Source organism: Podarcis gaigeae (genome assembly GCF_964106915.1).
Source record: "Podarcis gaigeae genome assembly, chromosome: 3".
Taxonomy (NCBI): Eukaryota; Metazoa; Chordata; class Lepidosauria; order Squamata; family Lacertidae; genus Podarcis; species Podarcis gaigeae.
In genome coordinates, this window is record NC_139680.1 from 66,772,487 (window position 1) to 66,794,737 (window position 22,251).

General features: G+C 41.6%; 1 protein-coding gene across 7 annotated transcripts in view; it reads right to left on the bottom strand.

The window, feature by feature from the left end:
* Nucleotides 1–22,251, bottom strand: part of RGS17 (regulator of G protein signaling 17) — a 61,209-nt gene that overhangs the window by 18,846 nt on the left and 20,112 nt on the right. For 3 of the 7 annotated variants that reach the window (XM_083732834.1, XM_083732832.1, XM_083732833.1), the window contains exon 2: nucleotides 6,269–6,412. The exons of 3 other annotated variants lie outside the window; for them this stretch is intronic. In XM_083732834.1, coding sequence (XP_083588960.1) covers nucleotides 6,269–6,387 — 119 coding nt within the window. In that variant the 5' untranslated portion in view covers nucleotides 6,388–6,412. Of the gene's footprint in view, nucleotides 1–6,268; nucleotides 6,413–22,251 lie in introns of those variants that run through there. One more of the 7 variants, XM_083732835.1, reaches the window with a different exon arrangement.

Consider the following 22,251-nt stretch of genomic DNA (forward strand, 5'->3'; position numbering starts at 1 on the left):
ATATCTGGAAGACCACAGGTTCCCCATCCCCAAGGTGAGATGAAGATGGTGTGACTGAAGATTCTGATGCCAAGGTCATCATTGAAACTTACTTATATAGTTGCAGTTGTTACAGCTGTAATATAACTGATGGCTTTAACTATCTCTAAGGGGTCAGTGTTGTTCTTGCTAGAGGGAATAAAAGGTAGTGAGGCTGAATAATTTGAACCAGTTGTTCTTGCTTCTCTTAAGAAAAAAATGCTCACTCTGATGCTCTGTGTGGATGGAGGTGGCAGCAAGATGAGGTGTGACTTAGATGTCAGGCATATATTGACTATGGTGCAGATTTCTCAACATCTGAACTAAAGAAGTCTAACGGGAGAGAGTCATCTTATTTGAGGGTTTGGAGGACATATCCATATGAAAATATGGATCCAATCTGCTTCAAAGGTTGGTAAAAGAGACTTGAATGATTCTTAGGACTAGGCAAGTGCATAGTCAAATAAGTTATTTTCATTTTTAAAGAATGGACTACGGTCCTCTCTTAGACAACTAGCGATTTATTATTAATACAAATGCAGTAATTTGCCAGCTGAAATAAACAAAATTTTAAAAATATCAGGCAAGGGTATTCTCACATGGTTTCTTCTGAATGTCAGTCAATACTTTATTTGCTAAAACCAAAGGTCATCATAACTTTCGTAGAATCCCACAGGCTGCGCAACCACATGCATACAGTTTCTTGCATTGTTTTGTGGATAAAGCTTGAGTGGAAAATGGATTGGTGGAAAGGAAAAAAATAAGGGAGGTAAAAATTCACTGTGGGTATCTCACTTCAGCGCATGTTTCTACATCTCTGAGTTCCTCCCATATCCCAGCTGCACTACCTGGATGCCTTCTTATCTATTTTTTGATGGAACTGAGGGCAGGTTGGGCAATTCTCTCTGTCTCGCCCTCCCTCCCTTTTTTAGTGGGATGGGAATTCTCCATAAGAAGAGCATGCTGGATCAGGCCAATCGCCCATCTAGTTAAGCATTCTGTTTTCACTGTAGCCAACCAGATGCCTGTGAGAAACCCACAAATAGGACCCAAGCACAAGATGACTCTCCCCTCCTAAGCAGCTGGTATTCAGAAGCATTAAGCCTCTGAAGGTGGAGACAAAGCCCAGCAATCATGGTTAGTAGCCATTGACAACCTCCTCTTTTAAAGTCCTTCAAGTTGTTGTCCATCATTGCCTCCTGTGGGAGCGAGTTGTATCAGCCTCCGTTGTCCCTTAAGGCAGACAAGTATCCTTGGCTCTTCTCTTTCCTTGGATCTTGGTATCCAGACTGAATGCAAGCCCCACCAGTCAAATATTATGTCTTTTTCTTTGTTTTTTTTTAAAAAAGAGATTAAGTAAACATGTGAAATAATCCTGGGGTAGAGCAGTTTTATGCCAAACTTCCCTGCACATAGAAAATAAGCAGGTAAGCAACCATTATTTCACGCACCCTAGCTTTCCACAGACGAAAGGTTTTCTGACCAGGAGGAGGAGCATTCAGTCCCACCAGCACCCCCACCTGCATCCAGAAATGGCACAGCCTCTAGGATAACCATATCATGCTTTAAACAAAACAAAATGTGTAGATCACACTTAGTTGCATTTAGAGAGGCTCTGACTAATCTTTCCTTACTTTGTGAAGGTTCACTGCAAATGAAATCTTGATTCATCAGTGAACTTACTTAACCAGCAGGAAGAAAGTTAATGAGAAGAGATGTCTGTCTTTCTACGAAATGACATTTTTGCTTATTCCTTAACATCCACTCTTAGGTCTATATTTCCAGCTAAGAAACCTTGCAGTATTAATAGGTACCACGTGGCCTAATGCCTATTATTAAAGAGGCATAAATGACAGACGAGGCACATCCTCTCTTAAACAGCTAATTGTTCTCATGCCATATCTAATGCTTTGATTGATGTCATAAATTTACTATCCACTGAACAAAGGTGTGGGTATTTAACTATCAGTTGCTGTGCAAACAAAAGGCTTAATCCTCATTCTGATTCAAATGTTGGCTGCAGGGAAAGCGAAAACTAAACATCACCTGACATGAAATGTGCCAGTCAAACAGATGCAGCCTTAAGGATGACTGGTGCTTTTAAAAAGGTTCCGGCTCAAGGGTACAAAGGTCTTCCAAGCCTTTACCGGGAACAGAAGCATGCACGTCAATCCACTGGAATTACAGTGTGGTCCAGGGGATGAGTATTGGGCATGGACGTTAAGTGACTGGCTTCCAACAGCAGCCTACATGGTCTGGAAAAACAATTTATTCTTCATTTATAAAATGGGCATCAGAACGACCGTAGCAGATTTTATAAGAGGCTTTGGGCGGGAAGGGGAAATGCTGCTGCAAAATGCACTAAATTCTCTGTCCCCACACCATGTGCAGGTGGAAAAATGGGATAATTTAAGTGAATCGGTTGGGAAGAGTGGGGTGGTGCTTGCTTTCATTTTCACTGGTACCTATGTGGCTGTTCTGGCAATGAATCACCTCTTGACAGCCTTTGCTCCACCTGCAAATGCCCTGGACTGACACTATGGATTGTATCCAACTAAGGCTTGGGGGGGGGGGAGGGTGAAAGTTAGTTATTCATTTAAGTGGGTCTTCAACTCCATTTGAGAATGCCACACTAAATGGATATCTGCAGAGCAAATAGCAACTACAGTCCCCACCATTAGTGCTGCTGTGCTCAGCTTTCCCACGAAGCCTTTGGATCATCAGCTTAGTTATAGTAAGGTGGAGACTAAGCCAGAGTATGTGTAATTGAAATAGTCACACATTCTTCCTCTGCCTTCATCTTTCCTTTCCCCTGTTGCTTCTTGTGCCTATTTTAGATTGAAAACCCTTCAGGTAGGGACTTTTTATTTGCAGACCAGGCTGTACATAGAAAGTTCTGCGTAAATGATGATGGTCATTTCCATGGTCATCTGCACCATTCAAGGAGCTTATTTAAGATGAAAATCACAACTGTTATTTTTGCTGGAGCTAAATGGCCACAGGAGTCAACCTGAGTTTCTACATGGACACAGCAGTCATCGTGTAAAGAGTTAAGATGCAACTTCATCATTGTCCCCCCTTAGCATGAGTTGGATGTGCTGCTGCAATTTTAGTAGCATTTAGAATCATATATTTGATTCATACGGACTTCAAAGAGCTGTGCTGTATCTTTCCCTGTTTCCTGAAAGAAAACCAATTTTTAAAAAACTCTTCCACTGCAAATGTTAGAGATGGAAGAAAAAGTTATTAGGCCATCCAATCTGTTTCTCCTTACATTCTTTTTCCATACTTTTGTCCAATCTAATTCTAAGAATCGCAAGCAATGGCATTTCCACCACAACGTTGATCCTAACTTTCTAACGTTATTATTTTTTAAAGCAGGCAAGCTGTAACAGGCTTGCCCAAACTCTCACAAGAACGTTGTATAACTAGCAGCACATAATCTGTGATGACAGACAGTATTGCAACTTACAAACACACTGAAGACTTGGGTTGGGGGGCATGTAAGCAACGAATGCTGATGCGTAGATCCTAAATACTCACAAGCTACTACATGGGGACTGTGGAGTTTAGGAGTTTTGCCAAGGGCAACATTGTTTTTAAATACCATCTGAGAACGACTTCAAGCTAAGAAAAGTTCCCAGAGAAGTATGATGTAAATAAATTCAGCTTGCTTTTAAAGAGCGGCAAAAATACAATTCTATTAGCTGACAGCCATGGGTGATACCTGCGTAACACAGAGAAGAGCTTGCATTATCCCTACTATTTACTAGCAGTGTGTGTGTGGTGAGGCAGAGATGCGGATTTGCCCTGCCAAAATCAGGAGGGATGAGGCTTACCTGGATGGGTATAGAGTGGGGAAGGATGTCGTCAAGCTAGGACTGTATGGGTACCAGTGGAAACCCAGCATCCAGGTAAGCTGAGGTGAGGTCAGTGTCGGGAGGGTGGCTCCATATTCCTGCCCCACCACACTAGCTGCTACTACTATTATTCAACTATATAGTCACCTATATTTAAAAAGTATTTTTTATTTCTTATCCAGCACGCAAAAGCAATCAGGAGAAAGTTTCATAACAATCAATTTTCCCACCCCTTTCCCAGACGAACACTTGGCTTGACCCTGGAAGAGTACGTTGATGTCCATGACTATATAGCATGGACATCAAAGTGCCTTTCTAGGCCTCAGCCCAGTGTACCTGAAGGAGCGTCTCCACCCCCATCGTTCAGCCCGGACACTGAGGTCCAGTGCCGAGGGCCTTCTGGCGGTTGCCTCCCTGAGAGAAGTGAGGTTACAGGGAACCAGACAGAGGGCCTTCTTGGTAGTGGTGCCCGCCTATTAACAAAATAAACAACTACCTGACTATCAGGGAAGTTTTAAATGTTTGATGTTTTATTGTGTTTTTAATATTCTGTTGGAAGCCGCCCAGAGTGGCTAGGGAAACCCAGCCAGATGGGCGGGGTATAAATAAATTGTTGTTGTTGATGATGATGTGAGTTGGTAGCCAGTGTGAGGACTGCATTTGGCCACGAGAGAAAACATTCACGTGATGGCTTCCCCATACATCCAAGGCACGATTCACACACATGAACGGTACGGATAGCGGTTGCAAAGGCGAATGGCATAGGTGCCGTTGGCCATAAATATTTGGAAACCATCTTCCCCTAGGGTTTCTCCACCAGTGTGGTGAGAAATGGCAGAATAATGGAACAGGAAATCTTCTCTGTACATAATGGTTTCTTTCAAGCTTATAAAATCACACAGTTGCAGGCAGGGATGTGTGGGGATTTTGCTCGGTCTGCATTTTTAAGCAGACTGACCCAATTCACACTTCATACGCTTCTGGATTTCTGTCTCAAGGTTCTGTCCTAATGACACCATTGCTCCATCTTGGGGTCTGTTTCTTCATCACACTACACCTTTTTAATTAGCCCAGGGGTCACATTCCCTTCTGGTAGCTTTCCTGGGGCGATATGCCATCGCCAGGTCAGAGCAACAAATGCAAACTTTGTCTTTGTATGGTAGCCCAGTTTCTCCACGTTGACACATTTCTCTCCATCCTCCAAACAAGCAAGTAATCAATGTTATCAGAGTCCAAGGACACATTTCAGCCAAGCAAAAACACTCACGGAGGGTGCAAGACAGGGCTGGTGAGGGGTGTGGTTTGTGAGAGTGTTTGGTCCAGGGAGATTCCCAAGACTCAGAGGATGACATTTGGCTCATGGGGCTGAGGGTCCCCATCCCTGCAATGAAATTTTAGCTACTGGCATTTCTAGACAGATGTGTACACATGGGAAATCCAGAGCATCTAAGCAAGTAAATAGTTGTATTGTAACCGCAGCCCTGTTGATGCCACTGAGCTGTTCACATGCATATAAATATTGCTATATTAAAAGTTTTATATATGCACTTTTGTGACAGGCATTCTAGGCAGGCTATCCCAGCCTAGAAAGATCACATGGTTATCTGAGGTTATTTTAAAAACAGGAAAATAAACACTAAATTTCAGTCTCATATTTCCTGAGCTGATGATTCTTTTAGGAAGAGCTGAGCAGCAACTATTTCCTGGCCTGATCCCCATTAAGACGGCGGCTTTTTGCCAGTTGAAGGATCTCAGTGGAATTCGAATGCATCCTGACTATAAATACATTCTGTAGGTTATTCGTCAAATTATCAGGTAGAAATAAACAAGAGAGTTTTGTTCATGTTTCCCATTAATTCAAAATGCACGGATCATCATCCATTTTCTCTTCCCCATGCCCTGCTTCCCCAAATAATCAGAAAACTACCTTTTTTGCACATATTTGCTACATTTTTTAAATTATTTCTACAGTTGGGAGTTTTCATAGATATAAAATTTGGAAAGTCTTTTCAAATGCCCATCTTTTAAAATTGGTTAGGGGGAAGCCAGTTCTCCTAGAACAACTTTAGAGAGGGTCAAATTATATGCAAAAAGCAAATGCACACAAATGCTCTTCTTGTTTCGCTCTGGTTGCATTATCAGGAGGGAGCTCTGTGTGTTGCATGCGTGCACAGAGGCTTAGGAATCACATTGTTCAATTACTTTCTTTTTAAAAATGTGCAACAAGAGGACAACATTGAGAGAAGACATGAGCATTTATAGTGCAACAACCTTATTGCACAGAAAAGCCCGCCCGCCCCCTAGCTTTTTACGTTAAGCCTGACAACTGATGGCTTTGGGTTGACATTTACCTGCGCTAGCTATGGTATCAAATAGACTGTGTGACATACCATGAGCAGCTGCAACAACAACACCAACAGAAGCAACATGTGTTGTTGGGCCTTTGGTTTCCAGGTGCTTGAGACACAGCAGATGTTTCTTCATTTTGTGGCTGTTGCCTTTTTCTCATTTCAGCTACTTCAGCACCCCAGTGGCTACAAGAACACAGATATAAAAGAACATGAAGGAAACGCAACCTGCATTTGTGCTCTTTCTAAATTGATGCCAACGGCTCACGGCCTCTTTCAACTTCAAAATACAAATCAAAGCATCCTGTCTGCTACTTCATGTCTCAGGTGAAGTGGGATTCCCAGGGACCCTAAGTGGGAGGAAGGAGTGCAGAAGAGAAGCTACACAGAAGGTAATGAGGACAGGGCAAATTTCCACCTGCCAGTCTCCATCTCCCTAAACCTTTCTGGAAGCAAAGATGGCCTCTAGACTTAATCAGGAGAACAGGGAAAGGAGTTCAAAGGGCTCCCTCTTCAATGTGCATTCCTGAAAATGGTTCCCTCTCCAGCAAATATATTTTCTGTAGTGATGTGGGGAGAAGGGCAGATATCTTTCACTGCCAGGAAGGTTTTGAAGTGTGGATCTGGGGAGATAGTGCTTCAGGGTTGCTTGCCACAAGGCTTAACACCTAAAAGATGTTCACAGATCCCATCTTGCTGTTTTATATTCCTTTGGTTTAAGAAACTCTTTTTGTTACCCATGTTCAGTGGTACGCACCTCACAGTTTGTATAGCACTTGGTAGTGTTTAAGATGCCAATGACAATGTGACTATCACAGCTTTTCCGTCTTCTCTTTTTGCAGAGAAAGAATGTCATTGAAGACACACAGACGTATTCCCTGTTTTACTCTAAACAGCGTGGCAATATATGCCTTACTTTGCAAAGGAACACCCTCTATTTGAAGGGCTGGCCAAAGCAAGCCAGTTTTAAAGAAAAAAGAATGGAGAGCAGGAGCCTGAAAGTTGCCCTTTATTGGCGAGCACCTGTTCAGTCTTCCACACTATGATGAGATGTATTCTATTTCTATCTCATTTATAAAATTATTTCTAAATTTGCACTTAGGCACGTAAATTAGCTAAGGTAAATCTGTGTTCTAGGTCTCCCCTTTTTTGGTAATATATTTCCTGGGGGTTTCTTTTTCTTTTTCTGCAGTGGTTAAGTGGCCACTCTTCTGGGTTCATATAAAAGTAGATATTGTACCCTCACAACATGGTACAATACTACTTTCACGATTTGATTGTGAGCCTGGAACAATTTGTGAAAAATGAAATCAATGTACCGCATTGCATCTCACTATGTTGCCTGCCGGATCTTTGCCAATCTCGCTGGTTTTTGTTATTGCAAGAAGAAAACATATATTGCAAGCCCTGGCGAAGCACCATAGGTCACTGATAGGTTGAATTCTGCTGGATATGTCATATCTATCTATACAATAAAGTTAAAATTGTTTAACTCTGAGAATTTCTTCACAAGGAATTATGGAATTCAGAAACACTACACTACTGAAAAAGTGACAATTTGAAGAGGAAAAGTTTGTGGGGAAATATCAGTTAAATTCTTCAGGGGAGCAAACTCTTATCTGATAGAGTACCTGGTTTTAATAATTATTTTAACTGTGTAATATATTTAATTCTGTGTTATCTGTTCTACTTATTGGAATGGCTTTGTAAAAATGTTAGACATTTTCTCTTATATATAGAAAATCAAACTGTTAAGGTGCCCAGTTCAGAAACATCAAGACTTACTTTATTGTAATTTGGCCGGCTTTATCCACTATGCCTGAAAATTTCATTCACTTCTCCCCAAAAGGGGAAAAAGCAATACCCATTTTTAAAAATTCTGAAATCATCAATTGGGGGGGGAGTGGGGCAGTGAAATGAAACTTTGTTTTTCCTGAAGCAGACTTGGCCTGGAACCTTAAGCTGAATTGAGCAGCATCTGAAGCGATTTGGACTGAGCTGAACTGTTATTGGAAAAGCGAGATTAGTGTCTGAGCTGAATCTTGAAGTCGATGCACAAAAATACCACATTTTTCTCATGGCAGGATAGGCATTTCTCTGTCTCTGAGAGTTGTTATTTTGAAACCTCTGCAACTCGATTAATGAAATCTACAAAATTTAACAGTGGGACAAAAACAACCTCCTCAGGAAGCCCAAACCTATGCATGCTTATACAAAGAAATAACTCCTTTTGAATTCAACAAGACTTGCACCTAAGTAAGTTTACATATGATTTCTAACTTAGATATGAAGTTCCATGGCACAACTTGACTATTTACTTAAGATTCATTAACACCTGAAACACTGGAAACCTCAACAGAGAAGCACAAGCCTCTATACCGTTGATGACAACACCACCCTTCATTAAATATTGTGCTGCTGTTTTCACTTAGTGAGTCAATCATTCAATTGTGCCAACAATGGTCAGTGTTAAACAACAGAAACAAGCAAGAGAAAAGTTTTATTATCATTATTATTATTCACAGGCCAAAAGAGTCGCGTGATTTTTTATAATTAAACCACAAGCTATCTCCTGAGGCTTGGTTCACCATTAAGTAAAGCCCCACAGAAGCTTGTTACCATATTTAGGGAGAATTAATTATCACAGACTGCACTCTGCCCACAGAAGTAATTAGCAAAAAAAAATAAATTCCCCATGTTCACACAGCAATGCCTTGGGATGGGACCTTGGAAGAGCCACATCTGGCACCAGGAATGTTTGCTTCTTCCTTGTATCCATGCACATTCTCATAACTTCACATGACTAGGCACAACTCTATGACTAGCAAAGTGCAACAGACAATTTCTGAGTTGAACAATTGCCTTGCCGACTAGAAAGCAACTCTATTATATGATTTACTTTCTATACACTTCTTCTTCTTAATGGGGAAAAATACCTCTAAATGTGTTGTTCTTTTTTCTTTTTTTCTTTTTTTTAATGTTCATGCTTCAAGGTGACAAAATGGCATAGGTCAGTAATTTAGATCTGGAATATTTCTCCTTGGCCCCAAGAGAACTTGCTTTAATCTGGGTTTCCTCAAAGAGGACCATTCAAATAACACCATGAAAGCCTCTTGGCAGAAGTCACAAATTTAAACACTCTTTCAGCTTCCACATGCTGTGCAGATTATTGCTCTCCTCTCCAAGTAACACTTGGTTTGCCCTTTGAATAGACCTTTAAAAAGCCAATGACAAGCCCAAGCCTTGTGGTAGAAAAGGTAACAGAACTGCATGTATATTCCCCAAATGAAAACTGGTGTGGCATGAAATTACTGTGGTGGAAAATGTTCTGGAATGAATGAATATATATTGAGGAAAATAAGAGAAAAGCAAAAGATCCTAGAAAAGAGTCCAGTAAGCTGAGTCCATGTCAGGGAAAAATGTGGAATGTAATAATAATAATAATAATAATAATAATAATAATAATAATAATAGCACTCTGTGGAATGAATTTCTCCCACATCTTGTCTTTCCTGCAGAGATAGTCAAAGGGAGGTTGACTACCCCACTATCCTCCACATCACCACCATTATATTTATTTATATCCTGCTGTTTTATCTGTCAGGGACTCAAGGCGGCTACAGATAGAATAGGAAGGGGGGAGGGATAGCGGCGGAGCAAGCCAATCGGGCGCCTGGGGCCAGCCGCCAGTGGGGCAGGGTGAGCGGGGCAGGACGCTCTGTGGGGCCGCCGATGAGTCTGCCTGCCTCCTCCCACTCAGCCGCCCTACTGCTGAGGGGGAGGCAGTGGGCGGACCGTTTGGGGCAGCGCGGAGCATGCGTGTGCCCAAGCTACTGCGTCACTCCCAGGAGAGATGCATGGCTTGAGCGTGCTGCCGTCCCAGCAGTGAGTGCCACCTGGCATTTTGTCACCTCCCTCAGTGGTGACACCTGGGTGACCCGCCCCCACCGCACCCCCTTCCTCCGCCCCTCTGGGGAGGGAATCACTAAAAAACAATCATTCTGCCCTGCATCACACTCTTTTGGAGCTTCAATTTAAGTAGGAGAATTTTCAAAATTAATCCAGAACTTTGCAGTAACCTTCGGTTAATTTCTGCTCCATCCCGCCTCCATTTATCAATGTGCATGGAATACTTCCCACCGATATGATTTTCGGCTGGCAGTTTTCCATTTCTGAAAACACATTCTTTCTTTAAATTGATTAGTAAGGAAATGAATGGCTATGGTGCCAGTCTAAAGGTGTAGGTAACTCTCCTCCCCCCAAAAAACCTGCTATTTCTATTAAAGCAGGTGGATGTCTAGAATCACAGAATTGGAGTCGGCCTTTAAGTCCTCTGCGGCCACATTCACACCATGCATTTAAAACACTTTAATACCACTTTAAACAGTCCTGAGAGTGGTAGTTTGTTAAGAGCATTGAGAGTTGTGAGGAGACCCCTATACTCCTCCCAGAGCTACAGTTCTCAGAGTGGCTTAACAACCAGTGTCTCCACACAGGCCGCCCTGGCCATTGCACCTTTGTGAGGGGAATATGAAATACCACATTTTTCAAATAACACAGCAATCAAGTTGGGGAAAACTAATCCTTTGCATATTTACCTGGAGATAGACAGTAAGACTTAGCGGTAAATAAAGGTGAATATGTATCTGTTGAAAATCTTGACACTCTTTCATGATTGGAAAGGTGAGAATGAGAGATCACAGATGACTCTGTGTTGCGTTCACAAAGTAGCATATTTTCACTTCCAGCTCCCTACATGAAACGCTTACAAGTTTTAACTATTTTCCCTTTTTCTTCCTGCTACTTTTTTTTAAACTTGTAAATCAATTTGAATTTTGAAGTGCATGCTGCAAATAAAACAGACTCCTGTGATTTGGTATTCCTTTGAAGCTAATGAATGTGAAGGACTACAAAATTTGTTGTGATTATTCAAGGCATATATCTCTATCATCTTTAAGTTCAAAGCTTTCGGGGGTGGGGAGTATCAAAACAAGGTATGCTCATCACAGAGACTGCTCTGGGTAATTCACATGCTTGTCGTGGTTAAATTGTTGTGTGCTTACTTTGAACACTAACGAATCTGAGCAGGATACCCAGATTTCATGCAAATGAATATGTGGCTGTAGCTGGCACTGCTCAGTCTTTTCCTTTAGCCAGGTAAGAAAGAGGTTCCATTGCAACCATCTACTACAAAGAAAACCAACAGGCCATGACAAAGTCCAGAATAATCACGGGATCTTTCCTTAATCCTCCCCTTGTGTGCCAGCTTTGCTGCTTTTATCTTAGTTTGTTTAATGAATTCATCATTTCCTATTACATCTGAACTGGGAAAATTTGGCTTAATTTTGGTTTACTAACCAGCATATAAAACGATGATCATCTAGAGATACATTTGGGGAGAAAAAGATAAGAAATGTAAAGAAACAGAAAGTTGCCGCTTAATCTGTTAAATGCCCTAGATTGGGGCATGATACTTAGTTACAAAGAATCTGCAAATTTTCCAGTTTGTATTGAAGAAAACCCCAAAGAGATTCTTCTCCTTCTCATTGGTGCAGAGAGTCAGGCACATACACAGCACATGTTAATGGAATTATTATTATTATTACTTATACACCACCCATGTGACTGGGTTTATTCCATACTTACTGTATCTACTGAAAAAAAGTGACAAGTGAAATCTTATTAAGAGTCGTCTTTGGACCTAATGCACTGACAGCTACCAGGAGAGGCAAAACCAAGCTCCAACTTTTCTTTGCACCTGCTCAGCAGACATTACACTGATTATTTGAGGCTCCTCTGAGTTCTGTCACATTCCAAAATTAGATTATGACCAGAGGCCTTCTCAGTTGTGGTACCCCACATGTGGAATGCCCTTCCCAGGAAGGCTCATCTGACACTGTGCAATATGGTCTTCCAGGACTAGGTGAAGACTTTTTAATTTTAATTCAACAGGGCCTAGCATTGCAAACTTTCAGTTTCATGGTTTCCATATTAAGATGCAGTGACAACCTGCTGTTGTAGTCAAATTCAGTATCCCTCAAGTTGTTCCAATAAAAGTGTTCAGAAACCTCTTGGGGACAACGGATGCCTTTCCTCTTCCTTTCTTTATGCACACCTCAAAAATATGTAGTATCTCTTGCTTTAGTGATGTTTAAGGAGATGAAGAAACTCCAAAGCTGCTTTCCAGTGATCTAATTCCATGACTAACTCTAGCCTATTTCTGTTTATTGCACCACTACTGACTAATCTCATACTCCAAAGATGTATATTAAGAATGGGCTATCCAAACTCAAACCTTCGTCCTTTAAATCCTGTGGGCACATTGAAATTACAGCACATAAATATTGTGGCTTGTCAGATCTGTGCAATTCCCAGCTCTCTAATCTTACCCTGAGTATTAGCACAAATTTGCAATCCCCTAGCTGAGCTATTATACAGGAAGCTATTAAGAAGTTCCTCCAATTGCAAAGGCAGGGGAAGTCAGCGTATCCACTTAATTTTGACAAATAGGACCCTCAAGATCAGTAGATGAGGCTGTTTAGAATGTTGTCTTCATAGATTGCTGAAGAAGCAATGACAAGAGTGTCGATTATCTCGCAGATTCTTCTATAAATCAGAGTCAGTGCTAGGTCAGCATGTCTGAAATACTTATAGCTGAACAGAATACAGGTTCCCAAAACTGAATGGGGAAGTTAGTTTCTACAGCTGTCTATAGAAAATGCAGCAATGTATACTGTCAGTTCACAAGTCTCTTTAACTTTTGGGAAGATCAGTAGAGTAGGAGTTAGGAACCTCTTGCCCTCTAGATGTTGCTGTACTACAATTCCCATTGGCCATGCTGACTGGAATTGCTGGGAGTTGGAGTCCAACAATATCTGGAAGCCTGAAGATTTCCCACCTGTTTTTTAGAGGCTGAGCATTCCCCCTTTGTTGGCATCCATCTATCTTGGGAGACAATGGAGGACTGTGCCTATGGAGGTGATGTCAAACTGTGGGAAGGTTGCAGCACTTGCTGTAGCTATAGAGACTGATATAGAAGAGACATGTTTTATTGCGGCCAGGGCAGATGAAGGCATCCAGTTGTGCTGCTGCAGATGCACCATGGCATTTCTTCTATCTGTGCTCCTCCCAGCAGCCATTCCTTTTCTGGTCACTGCTATAGATACACAACCTAACTGCCTGTCTCCAAGCACTGTGGTCATTTGCAAGGGATTCACACACAGCAGGGTTGATGTTGAGCACTCCTCCTATCCAAAGCTAAAATGGGCATCTCCTGATGTGTTTTTTTAATAATAATAATAATAATAATAATAATAATAATAATAATAATAATAAATAATAATAGCAACAAACATAATTATGACTGTTACCCTCTTGCAAGGATGCCTACATTGAATACATTGAATACTTATAATGCAGATCCGTTACAGTCAAACCTTGACTCTCAAACGCCTCTGTTTTGGAACGTTTCGGCTCCCGAACGCTGCAAGCCCGGAAGTAAATGCCCCGGTTTTCTAACGTTTTTCAGGAGCTGAATGTCCGACACAGCTTCTGCTTGAGTACAGGAAGCTCCTGCAACCTCAGTTGTCAAACATTTCAGAAGCCGAATGGGCTTCCGGAACAGATTACGTTTGACAACCAAGCTTTGACTGTAATTGCAAAGGAACCATAGCTTAGGGTTGCTATATGGCTGGATTTTCCTGGACATTTTAGCGATTTCTGCCCAGACGCTGCTTCCGACTGCAGTATTCTGGATATGTCCAGGAAATTCTGGATGTATGGTAACCCTACCATAGCTTGGTGACCCAGCACATGCTGAATGCCCCAGTTTCAGTCTCTAGTTTCTCCACTAGAGGTCATGGGAAAGTTCTCTGCCTGGCTTCCTGGAGAGGACCACTGCCAATATGTGTGGGCAATAATAAATGGATGAATAGTCTTCCTAGTATAAGGCAGTTTTCCAGTTTAAGCTGGTATCTTACTATTGCTGCCTATCAAGAATACTGGAATAAGGAGAAACTATGTTTCAAAGCTACCTTTTAGGCCTTCAGGGAGGTAGCTGAACTACAAGTGAGTGATAGCTCCAATCAAGACAGAGTAACAGCTAGCTAGATTACTCCCAGACTACAGGTTGCCAAATGTTCCTGCTTCTAATGGATTTTGCATTCTTCTAAAGTATTTTCTGTTGTTCCAGGACATCACAGCTACATAGAAAACGCTGCATGTCCTGTATTTTAGAACACTAAATCTTAATAGAACAAACACAGCGGGTCTATGACGTCCTTTTTATAATTCAAATAAAACGTCTTGCATTTATTAGAGGACTTGTGTTCTCACAGTTTCACTCCTATTTAACTTGCTACATTTTTATAGGGAAGGCTGGGGCAATTTAAGTTTGGATTTCAGAAATATAATTTCTCTCTCCAAGTTCAGGTGAATCTGACATTTTAGAATTGGTTGACATTTCACTGGCTAATTTAACAGTTTAAAATAGTGCTGTGCTAAATTTTCACGATGTTTGATATTCTGTCTTGAGAAGTGGACTTCTAAGGGGAAGGAAGCTTCATACACCATAGTGGCTTTTTGCAATCTCCCTCCCCTCCCACTGCCCACATTCACAGTTTCATGGCCATTTTTAGGGATGCTCTCTATTTCAGTGCATGATCCAAGCCAATCAGACATCATGTAGTGAGCCTGATGACCTCACAGTGCCATATAACCAATCAGATTTGTGGCAATATCGCAAAGGGGCAAAGTCCTCCCATTGCCTTCATTCTCAGTGAGGCAGTAGATGAGAAGGGAACATATTCTCTTTGCCCAAGCAACCATTCTTTGCCTTGCCTTGCTGATTTCATGTCCTGCACTATTTTCAGACCTTTGCCTCAGTCTAGTTCAAGTCTATGTACGTTATGTATAACTGGTTAGAGAGCACCTGAACGGGTCACTGAAAGTCGTGCACTGCAAATAGCAAACAACTACATTGCATTGCGGGGGACATGCGGGTGGCGCTGTGGGTTAAACCACAGAGCCTAGGACTTGCCGTTCAGAAGGTCGGCGGTTCGAATCCCCGCGACGGGGTGAGCTCCCGTTGCTTGGTCCCTGCTCCTGCAAACCTAGCAGTTCGAAAGCACATCAAAGTGCAAGTAGATAAATAGGTACCGCTCTGGCGGGAAGGTAAACAGCATTTCCATGCGCTGCTCTGGTTCGCCAGAAGTGGCTTAGTCATGCTGTACGCCGGCTCTCTCGGCCAATAAAGCGAGATGAGCGCCGCAACCCCAGAGTCGGCCACGACTGGACCTAATGGTCAGGGGTCCCTTTACCTTTACTTTTTACATCACATTGCATTTCTAGATGTGCACCAACATGCAGCTATCTTCCTCCTCCACCATGTCACTTTCAATGTGATGTGCATTCCAATGGGCATCCTTTCCAAGGGAGCATCTTCAGTCACATTCTTCTCTAACTAGCCATCCATGCATGGCTGAATTGAGTGTAAGAGATATCAGCCCAGTTGCATCAACAACACAGCCCAGTGATGCAGCTAAGGCTAGACCTCATGGCTGAAATCCAAAACCCCAAATCCCCACCACCCCAAATTCCAAGAGAATGGAAGAAGATGGGGGCAGCAGCGAATAGGACCAGTGTCAGCAACTGGGCCAGTATGAGCATGCCAGGAGCTAATGGGGCTGACACTGGTTGCTGAAGTACCCTTCCTTCCTTCCTTTTATAAAAAAAAGCAACATTTCATACTTAGGGGGACAGCCAGCTAGGCACATACAGTGGTACCTCGGGTTAAGTACTTAATTTGTTCCAGAGGTCCGTACTTAACCTGAAGCACCACTTTAGCTAATGGGGCCTCCTGCTGCTGCCACGCCTCCGGAGCATGATTTCTGTTCTCATTCTGAAGCAAAGTTCTTAACCTGAAGCACTATTTCTGGGTTAGCAGAGTCTGTAACTTGAAGCGTATGTAACCTGAGGTTACATGGTTGTAGAGACTCATTATATTACTTAACGTTTAAAACACATTATCATTTTTTTTTTTAACAACAAAATCTTGCTTATTTCTACACAAATGTGTTTAGCATGAGAGCAGGAGCAAGTTCCATTTTAGTCCAGCCTGTTACAACTTTATTTGCAGCTGCAAAAATGTCAGTTGATAATCGTCAGAAGAGAAAGGCTTTTCAAGTGGAAAACTTGCAACACCGCAAACATAAATTTTACTACGGACTCATCCATACTGTTGTTTAATGTAGACAGCAAGCTTCCTGCACCCCCATTAATTCTCCATCATCCATATGATGTTCTCCAAATAGCTGCCTCCTCACACTTTCCCCTCCCGCAGTCTGGATTCTCTCATACGAGGGATGCACTGAAAAGGAGACGACTGAGAGAAAATCCAGACCGAGGGAGGAGGAGAGAGTGTGGGAAGGCAATGATTTGGAGAAGAATGTCATATGGATAACAGAGAATTAATTGAGGTTTCTCTCATGTTTCATTTTCCAAAGCTTAAGTTCAGTTCTGATATTCCCCATCAGTTTGCGATTTATTTTTAGAAAGCCATTGCCAGCATTTAAGTGCTAATCGCTAGCCACAATGGCTATGCTCTGTCTCCACTGCTGGAAGCAGCATAGCTCTGAGCACCAGCTGCTGGCAATCACAGGTGGACAGAGTGCTCTTGCCCACAAGCCCTGCTTGCGCACTTCCCACAGGCATCTGGTTACCCACTGTGAGAACAGGTTGGCGGACCAGAAGGGTAACTGCCCCAATCCAGCAAGCCCTTCTTAAGTTCTCATGATGTACACATTTCTGCATGCAATTTTGCCTAGTATACGTATTTTTGAAACGCTCTTCCTATACGATTTTCATCAACAAATACATGCATTTTAGGCATGTATTTGCCCTAGCGTATACATTTTTGCACATACCTGGAGAACTGCACTGGAAAAAATTCAGAGGGGTCTGTGTTTTGATTTGTGGATTGTTTCAGAAATAGTGCAAATTAGATTGCTTTGTTCCTAAATATGAACTGAAGCAAACTTGTCCCCCATTTCAAAGTATGACTGCTCCCCAAAAGAGCAGCCCATGCCTCTTCTTCCTCTCTCCTTTGGTAAGTCACAAAAAAGGTAAAGTGATTTCACTGTGTGCTTCTTTGCCTCCACAACAAGCAACACCCAGTGGAGTGGCGTGAAATTCAGGAAGCATGTAGTATGGTGATGCTACATTACATATTTTGTAGTAGTGGAAGTCACAGTGGAGGGAGGAGGAGGAGGCAGAGGACCAGAGATGCAGCCACTTGTTTGCAGTAAGCTTTAGTTCTATCCAAAGCGAAGGAAGGCAAGAGGACAGCAATTTCTTTCAAAACATGTCTCCATAATTTGTTTCACTTCAGAACAATGTGTTTCAAGGTAATACAAGCTTCTTCTTTGTGTTGCAATCTGATGAATTTTTATTGATAAATAATAATATAATCTAAATACAGTGGTACCTCAGGTTAAGTATTTAATTCTTTCCGGAGGTCCGTTCTTAACCTGAAATTGTTCTTAACCTGAAGCACCGTTTTTGCTAATGGCGCCTCCTGCTGCTGCCGCGTCACCGGAGCACGGTTTCTGTTCTTATCCTGAAGCAAAGTTCTTAACCTGAAGCACTATTTCTGGGTTAGCGGAGTCTGTAACCTGAAGCGTATGTAACCCAAGGTACCACTGTATCTGAATACAGAGATTCACACTCAAGCAGAAAATATTTCTATTCATACAGGTTAACAGGGCATATCATGGTTAGAAATAAATCACATCCTTAAAAGCACTATAGCAAACACACAGGAACATGAACCACATTTGAGCATTCTTTAAAAGCTAAAGGCTGTACTCAGGAATACACTAGATAAACTGGAGGTCTGGGGACAATTTTAGTTCCTGTTGCAGCCATGCTTCTTGCTGCAGAAGTATTACAGTTAGAGAATTGCAATTTTCTTCCTTATTGGATCATGGAAAATGTATTAGTGAAGACAGAAATCAAATGAACATTATAAGCCTTTCTCCCTGGGCAGGGAGAGAAGGGATCTGGTTTTGGTCATCCATTTTGGATTTATTCTGTGTCTGCTGGAGTGAATAGGTTGCTGGACATACTTATTAAGGTGGTCTTCAGTGTCTGCGTAACCTTCTGCATCCACATGGAGTGAGAATGTGTGGCAAACTTATTCATGTGAGTGCTCATCAATTCCCACTACATTGCTCCTGTTCTGTGGAACAGCATTCCTATCAAGATATGACAGGCACCCAGTGTCTGCATTTTCTGACAGGCTTTCCCAGCTGGGTATATGGGTCTTTGCTGAAAATGTCTACTTTATTAGGGCTTTTGTCTTGTTTTAAATGTATCTGATGTTTTTGTATTTAACTGCTTTTTAATAATCTTATGTGTCAAGTGCCTTGAGATGGCTGTTTGTTTAACACATCATCATCAACCACAATATGCCCCAAACAAAACACTCAATCTGTATTGAAGCAAAACAAAAAGTTGTGCTAACTAGCACTAAGGATAGCTATCAGAAGTGGAATTTCATCTTAAGCAGCCAGTCTCTTACTAGCTCCTAACTCATGCAATGCTACCAATACTTTGCTGTGAGACCCATCAAATACAGCCAGGTTCATTATTATTACTTTGTTAAATGTGCACAAGACTATGCTGTAGGTGCTCCTTTTAGCATTTCAGAACAGTTATGATTGATAAAGTAAGTAAGCAAGAATATAGCACTTACATGAGTGGCTTTTAGGACAGCAAAAAACCAGGGAAAATTATATCCCACCCCACTTCAAGGCTTCTTTAGGTATTCTAGGGACTTGGGTTCCCTAAGTACCAGAAAACTTTCAACACAGCAGCCAAATCCCAGTGGACCACTATTAATATACAAACTTGATTATTAATAGCTTTCCCACCAAATTTTTCTATATTAGACTTGCAGCAATGAAGTTCAGTTGAGTAGCATGACTACAGGCTTTAGAAAACTACAGGGAGCAATCCATTTTATAAGAGTTATGGACTGCATAATGTACTGCATTGCCATTCTATGCCTTCTTTTGTAATACAGCATGTGAAGAGAGTACTGTATTTAAAACCAGAATTTTGGCATAGACAATGTGCTCAGTCCAAAAATGGAAGGTCCAGACCATTTCCTGAATTATAGACCATAAAATTCGATATCTATTAGAGCCCTGGTGGTTTTCAGATTGTTTTCTAGGAAACTGGGGTTCTTTGAAAGTATATCCTTAAAAGTTTCTTTAATGGCAAGCTGAGCTTCCCTGAATATAGCTTGCTCACCACAGCTGATCTGTCCCTTTATTACACAGCTATGGAGAGGTTTTGAGTGTGTTCTAGTTCACTGTGCACACTCAGTCACATAGTGCTGTCAAAGGGGAAATAGTGTCAATGAGTTCAGCTGGAACTCTGTACACGCCTCGAGAATATGAGCAATGAATGTGCCGTTATGGCACAGGCTGTGCTAGTAGCCTGCTTTGATTTCAGCATACGTCAGGCACAAGCAGGTTGCAATTATCTAACTGATTCGCTGGACGCCATGTTATTTTACTTTGGGAATCGTCACAGCTCCTAAAAGGGATTTTGTTTTGTTTCAGAACCAAGGTTTGATGGGTTCGCAAGAACCAAGGGAAGCAATGGTGGTGGTGAATCGATTTGGAGTTGGGTGACTGGCTTCCCCAGCGAAAGCTAGGATTCTGCCACTGTTCCAACAGGTGGAAACACTATTTTAAATACCTAAACTCCTGCTGAAGCATCCAAGACTAGTTGTAGCTCTCACCCTGCTGCTACAGCAAACCATTGTGAAACCATGATCCAAAGTGTTCTTCCTATTCCTTTTACATAAAGGTAGGCCAATATATTGACTGGACTCTATAGTTTCTCTCTAACTTTTGCATCTCCATTATCTCAGCCAGCTCTGGCTCTCATGAGACGGAAAGAACTACTGCATATAACATTTTCTCATCCTGGTTCCCCTGCTCTCGCCATAGCAAAGCTGAGTCTCTTAATTCCATGTTCAGAAATGCTTCACTTCTAGCCCTTCCCCTTTTGTTTCTGCAGTATTAATAAATTATATGCTCCATACGGTATTTTGAGCCACAAAAACAGTTGTCATTGCTTCTAAATCTTTTTACCTTGGCATGATCTTACCCCTAAATACCATTATTCATTTGTAAACAAACATTGCAATTGCAACAGCAAGAGCGGTTATTGCTTTTATTGGGTTTTACTGATTACCGCTAAAAGCCGCAAAGTAAACAAGCCAATCCCAGTTAATGCCATCATGTCTGTAGCATCCAATTTTCTCCACTAAAGATCCCTAGATAAGTATTGCTAATTCGCCCAAATTAGCCATTTTGTGAGTACACGTGTAAAATACATGTTCAAATAAATGTGTGCAAAGGCACACACACTTATTAGTAATAACAGGGCTGGCCACTGGTCTGGGGACACTAGAATATATCCCAGAATCCTATGCAATGAAGTGGGAAAATTTAAAACCACAAAACTAGAACATTTGTAGCTCTATATGGAGGTGAATATACCAGTGACATAATTTTAGATTTTTTCTCTCTCCATAGTATTCTTCTTAAGGTTCCTAAATCATTATTACATTACCACAGCAATCAGATTTGCTTTTCGAAGCTGTAGGTGCAATGTCTGCTTTCAGATTTGTACCTTGAATTTTTGGACAACACTGAACCACAGACGAGGACCACAGACTTAAGATTGCAGCTGATTCCAGTGTTTCCTTGAACCCAGCAGGGCCAGATTAACAAGGACCTCTTTAGAAGGCATGTTGACTATTCTTGTGGGATGCTCTCCCTAGGGAGGTACACCTGACACCAACTTTATCTAGTTTTACGTGACAGGCAAAGATTTTTCTAATGCTACTAATAATATTTGCCCTTTGGTATTAGCTTTTTAAAGATCAGCACTAGCATCTTGAATTGGGTCCAGACATTAATAAGGGGAGCATTTAAATATTTCTTCTTTCAGATGCTGAAATGTATGAATGATACATCTTCTGTTTGTGTATGTCAAGTTTGAGAAAAGCAATGTCTCTCCAATGATCTTACAAATACAGTCATACCTTGGAAGCTGAATGCCTTGGCACTTGTACGTTTTGGCTCCCGAATGCCGCAAACCTGGAAGTGAGTGTTCCGGTTTCTGAACGTTCTTTGGAAGCTGAACATCTGGCATGGCTTCCGATTGGCTTCGGGAGCGTCCTGCAGCCAATCGGAAGCTGTGGCTTTGTTTCCAAATGTTTTAGAAGTTCAATGGACTTCCGGAATGGATTCCGTTCAGCTTTCAAGGTATGACTGTAGTAGAACCCTCCATTCATATTTCTGCATTATCTGTGCAATAATCCCATCAACTAAAATTGTGTACCATCCATCAGACTCTGGAATTCAACCTTCCTTCCCTTTCTTTCTCTCTCTCTGTCTGGTTCACTAAAATTAGCTTTTGAAAATAAGGAGGGATTCTTGACCTATCCCGTGAGGATAAATTATTAGTGCGGTTAAAAGTGATGCTGAGACAGACAGACTGTGAATGAATGTACAATGTAACATGGAAGTCTATAATTGCTTGAAAAGTTAGCAAAGAACTAAGCTTACGTCACATCCGACACAGAAGGAATTATTTCTTTGTGGTTCCATAGACTAATTTCCATGATAATAAATCATTGGGTAAACCTTTCGTTCCAATTTCAAGAGATTCCAATCACAATCATTCCTCAGCATTTGCTGCTTCCATGCACATAGTGATGCCTCTTATTGTATGATCAAAGGAAAGACAATCAAAACTGCATTTGTATAATTTGATTTAATAAGGGTAAGGAAACTATAGTAAATGTTGTGTGTGTCATCCCCACAGGACTTCTGGGAATGCTAAGAATGCTTAAGGAAATGTTTTTTTCCTAGGGGTTGTTTACACTCTCCTAGATTGGATCATTTCCACTATCCTCAGGCATGATTATAAGGATGTCTTTTCTA